Source organism: Cannabis sativa, chromosome 7, assembly GCF_029168945.1.
Source record: "Cannabis sativa cultivar Pink pepper isolate KNU-18-1 chromosome 7, ASM2916894v1, whole genome shotgun sequence".
NCBI classification, from domain to species: Eukaryota; Viridiplantae; Streptophyta; class Magnoliopsida; order Rosales; family Cannabaceae; genus Cannabis; species Cannabis sativa.
In genome coordinates, this window is record NC_083607.1 from 12,917,948 (window position 1) to 12,932,738 (window position 14,791).

Sequence of the window (14,791 nt, forward strand, 5' to 3'; positions counted from 1 at the left end):
ATCCCTATTGTACTCTGATAACTGTTGTTGTAAGAAAATTCTATCAACGGTAGATATTTATTCCATGAGCCTTCAAAGTCCATAACACAGGCTCTCAACATGTCCTCCAATATCTGAATTGTCCTTTCGGACTGACCATCTGTCTGAGGATGGAATGCTGTACTAAATTTCAGTATTGTACCCATTGCCCGTTGCAAACTTTGCCAAAATTTGGAGCTGAACTTCGGATCCCTGTCCGAAACTATAGACTTCGGTACCCCGTGAAGTCTTACTATCTCTCTGACATACAGTTCTGCCAACTGATCCACTGAAAATGTTGTTCTAACCGGCAGAAAATGAGCAGATTTCGTAAATCGATCCACCACTACCCAGATGGAATCAAATAAACGCGTGGTCCTAGGTAACCCGACCACAAAATCCATCGTAATATCCCCCCATTTCCATTCTGGTAGGGTTAGAGGCTGCAACAACCCTGCTGGTCTCTGATGTTCAGCCTTAATCTGTTGACAAGTGAGGCATCTCGATACGAATTCTACCAAATTCTTCTTCATACCGCTCCACCAGAAGTACGGTTTCAAATCTTGGTACATCTTAGTGGTGCCGGGATGCGGAGAATACGGGGTAGAATGAGCCTCCTCAAAGATCTCATTTCTAAGTTCCACACTATTCGGAACACAAACCCTGGCTTTATACAAAAGCATCCCACTGTCTGACACTGAAAAGTCCTTGGCTTGACCAGCCAATACCTCATCTCGGACTTTTACTAACTCTGGATCTGTCATCTGAGCGACTTTTATTCTTTCCAACAGATCAGATTGCAGCGTTAAGTTGTGAAGCTGACCTACCACAAACTCAATGCTGGATCTAACCATATCCTCTGCTAGCTGAGGTGAGATCTGAACCATACTAGCTACTTGCCCGAGACCCTTTCTGCTCAGGGCATCGACCACTACATTGGCTTTTCCGGGGTGATAGAGGATCTCACAATCGTAATCTTTCACTAATTCCAACCAACGCCTTTGTCTCATATTCAAATCCCTCTGAGTAAAGAAATACTTGAGACTTTTATGGTCGGTATAGATCTCACACTTCTCCCCGTAAAGGTAATGCCGCCAAATCTTCAATGCAAAAACCACTGCGGCCAACTCTAGATCATGAGTCGGGTATCGCTGTTCATAATCCTTTAACTGACGGGAGGCATAAGCGATGACCCGATCGGCTTGCATCAATACACACCCCAAACCCTGTTTGGATGCGTCGCAATAAACTACGAACTTCTCTTTGTCCGAAGGCAAAGCTAGCACTGGAGCGGTAATCAACCTCTGTTTTAGCTCCTGAAAACTAGCTTCGCACTTGTCTGACCAAATAAATCGCTGATTCTTCTTTGTAAGCTCGGTTAGGGGCATTGAAATTTTAGAGAACCCTTCGACGAACCTACGGTAGTACCCAGCTAAACCCAAGAAGCTTCTAATCTCTGTCACTGTCTTCGGTCTTGGCCAATCCCTGATGGATTCAATCTTCCCGGGATCCACCTTGATCCCATCTTTGCTCACAATGTGCCCTAGGAAGGACACCTGAGATAGCCAGAACTCACATTTCTTGAACTTGGCATAAAGCTTATGTTCTCGAAGCCGTTGCAGTACCATCTGAAGATGTAACTCATGCTCCTCTTCTGATTGAGAGTACACGAGGATGTCGTCGATAAACACAATCACACAGATATCGAGGAAATCCTTGAATACTCTATTCATCAGGTCCATAAATGTGGCAGGAGCATTGGTTAGTCCAAATGACATAACCAGAAACTCGTAATGTCCATACCTAGTGCGGAAAGCCGTCTTCGGAATGTCCTCCTCTCAGATTCTCAACTGATGATAACCCGAACGGAGATCAATCTTAGAAAAGACCGTCTTCCCCTGAAGCTGATCGAACAAATCATCGATCCTAGGTAATGGATATTTATTCTTCACTGTCAGCTTGTTCAACTCCCTGTAGTTGATGCACATCTTCATAGATCCATCCTTCTTCTTGACGAATAAAACCGGGGCTCCCCAGGGTGACACACTGGGCCGAATGAACCCTATGTCAAGCAACCCTTGGAGCTGAATCTTTAATTCCTTAAGTTCAGCTGGAGCCATTCTATACGGGGCTTTGGAAACCGGTTCCACCCCCTGGTGCCAAGTCTATCATGAAGTCAATCTCCCGCTGAGGTGGTAACCCTGGAAGTTCTTCGGGGAAAACATCCAAAAATTCCCGAACCACCCTGATGTCCTCTGGCCGAATGGTATCTGGCCGAGTGGTGTCCACCACCACGGCCAGAAACCCTAAACAACCGCCTTGCAATAACTCTCTAACTTTCATAGCCGAGATCACCGGGATCTGAGATCCCTGAACTGAACCAACAAACACAAATGGTTCATCACTTTCCGGTTGGAAGATCACCATCTTCCTTTTACATTCGATGCTCGCCAAATATTTAGATAGGAAATCCATTCCTAAAATAATGTCGAAGTCTACTAAACTCATCTCTATCAAGTCAGCACTTAACTCTCTACCATCTATCCTGATCGGCATAGACCTAATCCACCTATTGGAGATAACCAATTCTCCGCCAGGTAAAAGGGTTCCAAACCCTGATTCATATCTATCATACGATCTTTCTAAATTTCTAAAGACTCTGGCTGCCACCCAAGACATCCTTGACCTAAACACTCACCCAGAGGATGCCTCTTACTAATGAGACACTCCAGTAGGAATAACGGGTCTCAACACTACCCTGACGACCGCCTTGATTCTGGTTCCCTCGGAACCTCTTGTTCTGCCTCGAGCCACCGGATGCAGTGGATGATTTCCTCCTCCAGTCCATGGCCGAGCCACTACCTCCCCTGCTGAAACCTGACACAGGAGGGGTAGGAGCCCCGCCACATTCCGGAGTCCTAACTGATTCCAACATACATCTAACTGCATCCTCAGCTTGCACTGGCTTCTCCACTATCACAGCATAGGTGGTCTTGTCGTCGGTAGTAACCATAAGATCATACTTGATCTTCACATTAAATCCATCCAGATATTTTTCTTTCTTACTGAAATCGGTCGGCACAATTTCTGAGGCCAACCTCGCCAACCGCTCGAACTGAGTAATATATTCCGTCATGCTCATATTCTCTCGCTGGGTCAGGTGGGCGAACTCTTTCCTCTTGGCGCTTCTGACCGCCTCGTTGTAGTACTTCGCGTTAAGGAGTTCCTGGAACCTTTCCCAGGTCATGGTGGTGACGTCATGGATCTGAGACACCATGTCCCACCAGACCAGAGCGTCCTCCTGGAACTGGAATGTGGCGCACACCACTCTGTCGTTACCGGTGACACCCATAAAGTTCAGGTTCTTGGTAATCACCGTCAGCCACTGCTCGGCTTTCATCACGTCCGGACCTCCCAGGAAAACCGGAGGTGCTTGCTTCCGGAACCGTTCATACAGGGGTTCCAATCTATTGGCCGCCACCACTATCTCGGCCTAGGCAGCAGGGGCAGGTGCCACTGGAACTACAGGCACTGGAACTACGGGAGCACCCTGCTGTCTCAACCTCTGAATCTCGAGGTCTTGCTCTTTCAATCCGGGCTTGCATTTCAGCAAACCTAACTTCCCAATTCTGGGCTTCCTGATTGATTTGGGCAGCCTGCGGCGAGTTAACATCACCCCAACCGCGAACCCTGCCCCTGGGACCTCTACCTTGGCCCAAAACACTTGAGGGGAACTGAGCTCCTCGACCTTGATCTGACCCGACTGAGATTCCCTGACTCCTAATATTTCGTCTGGCGTCCATCTAGTCTGAACCGCCTCGAAATCCTGAGTTGGCACTTCAGGTCACGATCATCGAGAGCTTACTAATGCCGCTTAATTTGGAAATTAAAAACGAAACATGCGCCTATTCTACTATCAGGCTACTAACATGCTTCCTAACAGGCTTTTCTTTTTCATAACTGAGTAAAATAAACTACTAAAGCAATAAAGGCTTACTGAACCGTGAAACGAGCTAACTGCTGATGATGATTGTACATGTCGTGACGATCTTCGAAAGACAACCTGGCGGCTCTGATACCAAATTGTAACACCCTAACTAACATAGGCGTATTACGTGATTTTTAAACATACTGTGCAGCTCGTTTCTAATCAACGAGGTTTATGAAAAAACGTGATTAATTAAAATTTTGCTTTTTAATTAAACTTATAAAATAATATTACAAAAGACTCGGGATCCCGATTATAAAATCATTTACAAAAAGATTTAACTGTTTAACTGATACACAAAATAAATGTCGTCTAACGACCAGTTACAAAAATTAGCCTCGCTGTCCCGATGATCGTACGCTCCAGGCCTAACCGCCCCGACATGTACAACCTTCATAAGCTCGCTCACGGTCCATCAGCTCTAGCCTTGCCTTTACCTACACATAAACGTAGAACTGTGAGTCGACAGACTCAGTAAGAAAAGCATAATAATACTCATACATAATCCCGGTTATGATCAGACGCCCATACCCCTGATCATAACCCTAACTGCCGTGTCCAATACGATACTGAGTCCCGCTACTGCCGTGTCCAACACGGTACTGAGCCACTACTGCCATGTCCAACATGGTATTTAGTTCTAAACGTTCATAGGGACGGTACTATTGACACGTAACAACCTGATCGGTCGAACCGGTCATACTCCAGCCTGTACCGACGTGTTACTATATCCTCCTGATCGGTCGAACCGGTCATACTCCGGCTGCTCAAACTGGTCATACTCCGGCTGCTGGTCATACTCCAGCCTGTACCGACGTGACAGGGTTGGATGGTTCGAAGCCAACATACATATCTAATGTAATCTAACAGGCTTCCTACATGCACGCTAAACATGTAATCTACATATGCATACTGTTATACTAATCTTACCTGGATTCCGAATTCAGGTGTGCTTGGCCAACCCGACCGGAACTTTAGCCGAGCTACGGACATGTGCTCCTAAACCATAAAAATCACAACACTATAAGTGACACGCTAAATCACTTCCCGGGGACTTAAACTAGGAACTAAAAGTTTCCCTATCGATAAAAAGCATGGCAATACCCCCTAAAACATAAAAACGAGGAAAACTAGGGTTTCTGAAAATTCCCCAACCCAGTGACCGGCTGCCCAACCGAATTCGATTCGGGAAATTCAGACCCTCATCCGAATTCCGATGCACAACCGAATTCCGGTTCCTCGCAAAGAACAATCAAATTTTCATATCTTGCTCAAATCAACCCCAAATTGATTCAAACCTTCCAGACCTATTCCATATATCCCAAATAACATTCCTAAAGCATCAAACCTACCCAGAATGCACAGAAATGAAAAACACCATGTGAGCTCCAAGCTTTGAGTTTAAACTCAAACTTGGCTAAAGCTCACTCACAAGCCTCAAAGCTAACTTAGAATCACATAACCAAGCATAGAAACACTGCAGAAAACAAAACCTAATTCATGCAATAACTACAGCCACCAAATTCTCAATTTTTACTTTGAAAACCTTAGCTTCTTAACAAGAAAATTAACCAACTCAAGCAAGAACAACTAGCATGCATTTCAACCTAACTAAACATAATTAATTCAACATTTTAGACATAGAAACAACAACAATAACAAGCAGCAGCAACATCATCAAAATCCTCCATGCATTACTCATTTTTTACATCAAAATTTAAAGAAAACAAAGAAAGAAAGCTAGACAAGAATTACCTCAATTAAGAACACTCTAACTTGCTGAAAATCACTAGAAAATGAAGAGGAGAAACCACTCTTCTTGCTGCCTCAAATGGCCGAAAAAGAGAGGAAAATAGAGAGAGTTTTTTGAGAAATTCTATTTTTTTTTCGAAGTGTAAGTTTTTAATGAAAATGAAATACCATCACATAACATATATTAAATCCATTTCAGCCAAATAACAATTAAATAAATATTTAATTTTCAAATAATAAAGTCACTAAAGACAAAACACTAATGGGGCAAAAAGACCATTTTGCCCCTCCACCTTAAAACCACATAAATCATACTAAAGGGGTATTTTTGGGAAATTCTAAATTCTCGGCCATTCCCGACATTCCCAATGTCTAAAACCATCCCAAACTAATAACATGCTAAGTTGTGATTTCTACTGAGCCAAACGCCGAGTTCCAAAATACCGGGCACCGGAAATGCAAAATATGAAAACTACTGAATAACATAACCATGCATTTCTGAATTCCATAAATAACAGTATAATAAATTATTTAAATAGCTATAAATAATTTTCATAAATAATCATAATTAATTGATAATTTCCAAATTAACTAAGCGGGCTTTACACGTACCCACTTCTATGGCTCCCAACTCTCACACAAGGCCCAAAAGAGAGGAATTTAACCTTAAAATAAATAACTGTTATTAATTGAAAAGGTCCAATAACTAAATGGACCTAAATAAAATCTATCATGGTGTGACATTTTATTTAGCAACAACCTATATGCATCTATATTAAAATAAAATAAACATATAGGCTCACACAGGCACACTTTGGATGGATCCTATCATGTTGCTAGGTCATACACAGATGAAAGAAGATTGTAAAATTTACCTGTTACAAATTATTAACTTGACCAAGGGAGCCATCAGATCATTAGATCTGGCAAAAAGTAACCATGGCTATTTGCAATCAAGTAATAATAGGTTTTGAAAACTTACACACAAGCTAAAACCATATACTCCTGCAACAAGGTTAGCTGGATAGTTGGAAGTAGGATTTATTTAATTTTAAATAAATAAATTTCGAAATTAATAATTAAATAAAAAAATATTTAATTTTAAAAAAATAAATTTAATTTTCGAAAATAAATGAAATAATGAAATAAAAAATAAATATTTATTTTTGAAAATGAAAAAAATTAATATAAATTTCAAAATTATTTAAAAAAAATTTAAAATTAAACCTACAATTTTGAAAAAGTAGGTTTCAACCAACCTAAATATCATTTCAAAATTTGCTAACTACTTTTAAAAATTAAATGTTATTTTATAAATAAAAATTAAATAAAAATTAGTTTAGATAAATTAAATATCTTTTTCAGATTTTAAATTTAATTTGAATAAATAAAATAACAAAATTTAAAAGTTAGCAAAATATCTTACATCTATTTAAAATTACATGATTATAGTTATCTTATTTTAAATTTAAATAAGGTCAAATTATTTAAAAAAGATTTAATTTAAAAATATTTAAAATCTGACCTTAAATTTAAAAATAAGATAAGATATAATCAAATTTAAAAATAAGATAGATAATTAAGCAATAAGATAGATATTTACTATTTTAAAATTCAAATTACACTAATATTTTGAATTAAATTTTAAAAAAATATTAAATTAATTCATAATGATAATTAGAATTGAATTAGGAATAGTAAATATATAAATACAAAACTACACAAAAAATCGGAAGTTAATTCCATGAAAAAGCATGAAAAAACGAAGAAAAACGAAAAAATTGTGAGCTGTACAGACAGTTTTCGCGATCGCAGGAAAATTTCAGCACAACTCCGATTTTTCCGAATCTTCAAAAAATCATAACTAATTCAAATTAAATCGAAATTGAGTTCTGTAAAAAAGTAACTTGCTTAATTGTTTTCATACTATCCAATAAAAATAATTCCAGAAACAAAATTTCAATTATTTTTAACGAAAATTCACAAACATCAATCAATCATCAAATAACACTCAATCCAACATGATACCATCCAAAAACAAACAAACAATCGTTTTAAAGTCCAAATTTCTTACAAGTAAATCAATTACCATGGCTCTGAGGCCAATTGTTGGAAATTTATTTTACTAGGATCTTAGATCTACTCACAAGTATGTTGTTTAAATACCCTAAAAATGAACTTTCTAAAACGATAAATTAAACACATATAAAGTTAAGAAAACCTTACATTGATGCAGCGGAATTAATGTCTCCTTCCACTCAGATCTCTAACCCTTGTATCCTTTCTATAGCAGAGTATAATCAAGATCTGAGCCCGAATGTCCTTCTTATTCAAGTTTGATCCTTCACAGTCTTCCAATCTATGATTGAGTTACTGCTTGCTGTGTGTGGGCACTTACTCTTTCACTAGGGTCGAAATTGATGAAGGAGAAAATAAGAGAGAGGGTTTTGGCCAGGTATAGAAAGTGGGGAAGGCTCAGTTTTTCTGAAGAGAGAAATTTCTGTCAGATTACTAATGAAAGCATGTTATGAAAACTTGTTATTTGACTGAGCCATCACTTTCTATTTATAGGAAACTACTAGGTTTAGGTTAGGAATTATTTGGCATTAAAATAATGAAAATATTAATTTGAAAAACCCTTGATAAGTTGCCGACCATGGTGTTATAGTGGGCCCCACTTGATTTTGCAGTTTTATCAAATTTTATCTCTATTTTCTCAAAAACGCCAATTTTCCAATTCTAACCTTATAAATGCCAAAACTTATTATTTAATAACTAAAATAGATTATTAAATAATATTGTCATTTAATTTAATTATTAATTATACATATAAAGTCCATTAATAAATAAATAAACCTAGGAACTCTTTTCTTTACAATTTCACCCCTACTTAGTGAAAATTCATAAAATTAGACATAGTCTAACTTTAGAATTATAATTGATCAATCACGAATCAATTAATGAGTCTTACAAGCAGAATGTTCTCAACTAGAATGGGGACCATGGATCTATATGCTGAGCTTCCAATAAGTGAACCAAATTTACCAAGTAAATTCCTACTTATTAATTCTTCGTTGAATCCACTCTTAGCACTTAGAATTGCACTCTCAGACTTATATAGAGCATATTGTATATTCCACGATATCAATATGCTATCTCATTTAACCATTGTTATAATCTTATTGTGATTTAAAGATCCTCTATATAGATGATCTACATCGAGATGGGATTTCTTTATCGTTCTCACCTCTCAATGTATTTTGCCCCTTAAAACACTTAGCTACCTGTAAATGGTGTTTAGTGATCTAATAATTAGTCAGTTAAACAAGAGCTCGTCCATTTACTTCTATTTGCTAAGCTCGAAGGGAATCATCACTGGACTTCTATACAACAGTAGAAGCTATAGATTCCATATTTATGTTCAGCACTCCCACTCAATCATACTATCATGTTCCCAAAATATACGTATCACCCTGACCCAAAAGTAGGCTTAACTAATAAATCAAAGAACATGAATAACACTCCTGAGTTGAGCCCAAGCATATAAGGATTTAGATTCTTTTAATCTTAAGATCAACTACTGATATTGACTTGGAAAGATATGTATAACGGTAAGTTTGTAATATCTTAACTTAGTTGCAATATCGGTCTAGTCCAATGTATACTCCATACATTCGAAACTAGTATACTTTACTAATGTCCTGGAAAGAACATAACACTTACTCCAAGTGTTAGTACACATCATCGCTGATTATCACATTAGTGTAAATCCAATAACACTGATGAAACAGGGACCAAGTCTTTTGGTTCATATGATCACAATCACATTCCACTGTGTTGACGATACTGTAATTGTGAATAAACATATGATCTGGATTTAACTGATTTTGTGTGTGAACATAATAAACATATTAAACCATTAGCATGTCAAATTCATGCAAACATTAATCACTTCTAATTTCTTATATTGATAACTAATCAGATTGTAAAGAGTTTTATTTAGGGCATAAAACCCAATAATGACTCCAATGACCGATTATTTGAGACAAAAAAATGTGGTCCGATATGCTAGCCCTTTCTTTAGATCCATACCATTAAGCTCATTTGGTATCTAATGTCACTTCTTGTCTTGGTATCGAATATCTATCTATTGTTGTGCAAGTCGAGGCAAAACCTAACATCTCTTGGCAGGAGCTTCAAGATATGTTGTTAAGTTTTGAAAGCAAGCTTGAACGATTGCAGGGGATAAATAACAACAAATCTGGTAATCCTTCAGCTGAGATCTAGCTTGAATCCTACAGCAAATATGGCCACTGCCAACATAGGCACAAAAACCAGTCATAATCCCAGTTCAAATCGTGATCGAGGAAGCTATAATTCACACCGAGGAGGCACTTCTCATTAAAATAATAGGGGAGGTGCAAGAGGAGGAGGTCGTGGTCGATCCAACAACAATCCCAAACCAACTTGCCAAGTGTGTAGCAAGTATGGTCATTCTGCAGCATATTGCTACAACGGGTATGATGAACCATACATGGAACAGGATCATCCAGCTCAAACAACACAAAATTTGAGTGGTAACAATGGTGGACACTCTACTTATGTTGCTACTCCTGAAGTTGTTGATATTGATGTGTGGTATGTTGATAGTGGTGCTAGTAACCACATCACTTCTTCTATGTCTAATCTGAACCAAAAATCCGACTACAGTGGTAAGGAAAAGCTAATTGTTGGTGATGGAAATCAAGTGGCTATTTCTCACATTGGTTCTAGTAATTTACCAACCAATACTGAAAAAGTCTTTTGTGCTTAATGAACTACTACATGTTCCTAAGATTGCTAAGAATTTAATAAGTGTATCTAAGCTAACTGCTAATAATAATGTTTTTTTTTTGATGAATAAGGTTCTTGTATTGCTCAACAACATTCAAAACATTTACAACTTACTTGATTACATCCAAAATCATCTTTTTCCCCCTCCTATGTGTTCTATGAAAGTAAATATACTACAGTATTACATTTTTCAGCACATGATTACATATTACAAATCCATTCTCTATCTATATCTTTGGTTTTTTTCAGCATTGTTTCTATAATTCTGAGTTTGCTCTCCCATTGTACCTGTTTCACCACTGCTGTGACAAGTCTTACTTTTTGGTTCCACAATACATCATTCCTAGCCTCCCAAATATGATACACCAATCCGGCTAAGACAACCTTCAGCATGCTTCTACGAGTTGCTGATATGGCTTTGTTGTTCTTAATGTTTCAAAGCAGGTTGTGGATTGAATCTGCATTTGTTCTCCATGACAGCCAGGCTTTAAGTTGTTGCGAGCACTTCCTACTGTAATCACAAGCAAAAAACAGATGACTGGTCGATTCTTTCTCTTTTCCACAGAAAAGACATGTCTCATCTATGTGTATGTCATATTTGGCTATCCTCTCTTTGGTGTTTAACCTTCCCCACATGACTAGCCAAAATATGAATTTGTGTTTTGGAATACTAAGTCGATCCCATACATCTCTATGCCAAGTAACTTTATCATTGTTGGTGAAGAGCAGTTTGAATCCACCTTGAATCGTGTACTGCTGCATTAAAAAACCAGCAACACCAATTTTCTCCTTCAACCGATTCTTCACTCCAACAACTTTTTTCCAATACCAGCTGCAGTCATTGGGAGCATCATACTCCCACCATTGCTGATCTTTCAAATAAACTGAGTGAATCCACCTCACAAATAGACAATCCTTCTTACTTGCAATGTCCCACACGTACCTGCCAAGAGCTGCTATATTCCACTGTTGAATATTCCTAAAGCCAAGTCCCCCCGAGTTTTTTGTATTGCAGATTGCATCCCATGCGATTAAACCAGGGCCTGCTCCTCCTTGTATTCCTTTCCATAAAAAGGACCTGCATGTGGCTTCTATATCCTTGAGTAGCTTCTTAGGTAAGATCATTATCTGTGCCCAGTAAGTGTGAATAGATATCAAGACAGCATTTATTAAAGTTACTCTTCCCATGTATGAAATATTCCTCGTGCTCCAAGCTCGGATTCTGCTCACCATTTTCTCAAGGAGTTCTTGACATTCGGCTTTACTGATCTTCCTTGAACATATAGGAGTCCCCAAATATCTAAATGGAAGAGAGCTTCTCTTAAATTTTGATGCCTCAAGTATTCTTTGAACATCTCCATCTGCCATTCCAGAGCAATAAATGGCAGTTTTTTGCTCGTTAGGGAGAAGACCAGAGGTTGTAGAAAACAACTTCAGCCCTTTAAGCATCAGCATTATGGAAATAAAATCCCCATTGCTGAAAATTAAAAGGTCGTCAGTAAAACAGAGATGGTTCAACTTCATACTAGAACATCTATCATGGAATGTGAAGCCTGGCCATTCTCCCACTTTCTTAAGTATTCTTGATAAGTATTCCATGCCCAATACGAATAGCAATGGGGACATGGGGTCTCCTTATCGTAATCCTCTTTTAGCATTGAAGAAACCACACATGGATCCATTGAGAAGTAATGAAAACTTTGGAGTTCTTATGCAGTTCATTACAAGAGAAATGAATTGGACTGGAAACTCCAAAGCTATCATCATTTCCTCAATGAAATCCCATTCAATTGTATCGTATGCCTTCCTGAGATCAATCTTGATCATACAACTTGGTTTGCAATTCTTTCTTCCATATAGTCTTACCAAATCTTGGCAAACTAACACATTATGTGCAATGAATCTCCCATGAACAAAACCACCTTGATTATCTGCAATAAGATCAGGAAAGATAGTCCTTAATCTATTGCAAATCATCTTGGTAGCAATTTTATATAGTACATTACAACAAGAGATTGGTCTAAAATCAGCAACGCTCTTTGGACAAGTCAGCTTAGGAATAAGAGTGATGGTTGTAGCATTGATCTCCTTTAAAATCTTTCCTGAGTTCAGAAATGAGAGTACTGCCTCCTCTACTTCAGATCCCACAAGTTGCCAGTTATCCTGAAAGAAACCACTCCCAAATCCATCAGGGCCAGGAGACTTGGTACCAGGGATAGCAAAGAGAGCCTCCTTTACTTCTGAAGGTGTGTATTCCGTGATCGACATCCTTTTGTGGCTTTCATTAAGCTTAGCACCAAGATCTATGATACTCTGATTAACTTTCCTTCTATGATCCAAAGAACTACCCAGTAGGCCTGTATAGTACTCAAGAAATGCTTGTTGAACCCGATCTGCAGTATCACACCAATTCCCCTTCTCATCTTCAATAGAAAAGATTTTATTATGGTTCCTTCTAGCTTTAATTGAAGCATGAAACAAGGCTGAGTTTTCATCTCCATATTTGAGCCATGATACCTTTGCCTTCTGAGTAAGGAATAACGAATAAGCCTTGTGAATTTCTATGTAATTCCTGCTTGCCTCTTGCTCTATTTTCATTTTTTCCCCATTAAGAGGATCAGTACTCAGTTCTTTCTGTGCCTCTGCTAGTGCCTCCCTCGATAAGATCTCTGCTTTGTGAATGTCCGAGAACCCCTCATTATTGATATCTTTTAGTACCTGCTTCAGCCTTCTCAGTTTAGTGACTACTCTAAACATTTTAGTTCCCATAATCGGCTGATTCCAGCTTTGAGCCACTTTATCATCATACCCTGGTGCCAAACTCCACATATTAAAATATCTAAAAGGTTTTTGCCAAAGCTCCTAGCCAATTATATTGATACAAGAATAGGGTTGTGATCAAAAATACCTTCAGGTAGGAAAACAGCTTCTGAATCCACAAAAGACTCCATCCATTCCAAGTTCACCAAAGCCCTGTCAATCTTAGAAAATACCCTTTCATCCGGCTTCTGTTTGTTGTTCCAGGTAAAGAAATTACCTGAAAATTTCATATCATTTAAACCACATTGATCAGTGCAATCTCTAAACCGTTGTGATGGTTTGTTCCCAGCTCTTTTGCCAACCCTCTCACTAACATTAAGGATCTCATTAAAGTCTCCCATTACAAGCCAAGGCTCCTTAATGTTCTTGCCCAATTCTTCCAAATCTAGCCACATTTGCTCTCTTTTATTCTCATCATTGAATCCATAGATCAAGGTAAGTTAGAAATGCCCCTGGTGTTGTTTGAACTGCACCAAACAGTGCATCATTTGGCTTGAACAAAATCGAATGTCAACAGTGTAAACATTTGGTTACCAAGCCATAATTATTCTCCCCTTATCGAAAAAAGACTAGCATACAATTTCCCCATATTTTTATTCTGTACCTTCGTTTCAAGGAGACTAACCAAGCCAACTTGCTTCGAATGAATCAATTGCTTGATTTCTTGATGTTTATGTTGACTGTTAATCCCCCTAACATTCCAACATAGCAGCCTATCCATTGGAAGTAGAGGGATCTCCCCCCCCCCCCCTCCAATGTAAATGTGCTCTGTAAGAGAATCGAACATATTCCTCACTTAAGTTGTGACCACAACCTCATCCACAATCACTTTTTTCCCTTTAACTACTTTCTGAAACCCATCTTCTTCAATCCCTTCCTTCTCCTTACTTTGTTTTTGTTTTGGAACCCACACCTGCTTCTCTTTCTCCTCTACTACCTCTTTTTTCTAGCAATTACTTGTCTCATGACCAATACCAGCACAATGATAGCACACCAGAGGGATCCATTCATATTTAACTTCCAAATCAATGTCATGATCAAATTCATCAGTGAAGGAAATCGAGCTAGGAAATTCCTGTGAAAGACTAACCTGAACAAGAATCCTTGGATATTGAAGTCGGTCTCTGTTCTTTGTAATATTATCCACTTGCAACGGGTCCCCAATTTGGCTAACAATTTTGAAGAGAGAAGTTTCTCCCCAATACTTGATATCCAAGCCTTTCAGTTGAATCCATGTAGGGACATAGGTGACTGCTTCCTTGGTGAAATCATCAATAGGATTCCATGGTTTCATCACCATGGGTTTCCTATCAAAGAATACATATCCTTGCTGCATCACTTTATCCCTTAGTTCCATGTTTTGGAATCTGATGATGAAAA

At 38.4% G+C, this 14,791-nt stretch overlaps 1 protein-coding gene across 1 annotated transcript; it reads right to left on the reverse strand.

The window, feature by feature from the left end:
* Nucleotides 1–11,026: 11,026 nt before the first annotated feature.
* Nucleotides 11,027–12,217, reverse strand: LOC133039634 (uncharacterized). Its single transcript, XM_061118538.1, has one exon. It carries the CDS (start codon nucleotides 12,215–12,217, stop codon nucleotides 11,027–11,029), a length of 1,191 nt encoding a protein of 396 aa, XP_060974521.1.
* Nucleotides 12,218–14,791: the final 2,574 nt, after the last annotated feature.

Coding starts and splice junctions, on each gene's coding strand:
- LOC133039634 (XM_061118538.1), bottom strand. CDS start 12,217: ATGTCCCCATTGCTATTCGTATTGGGCATGGAATACTTATCAAGAATA.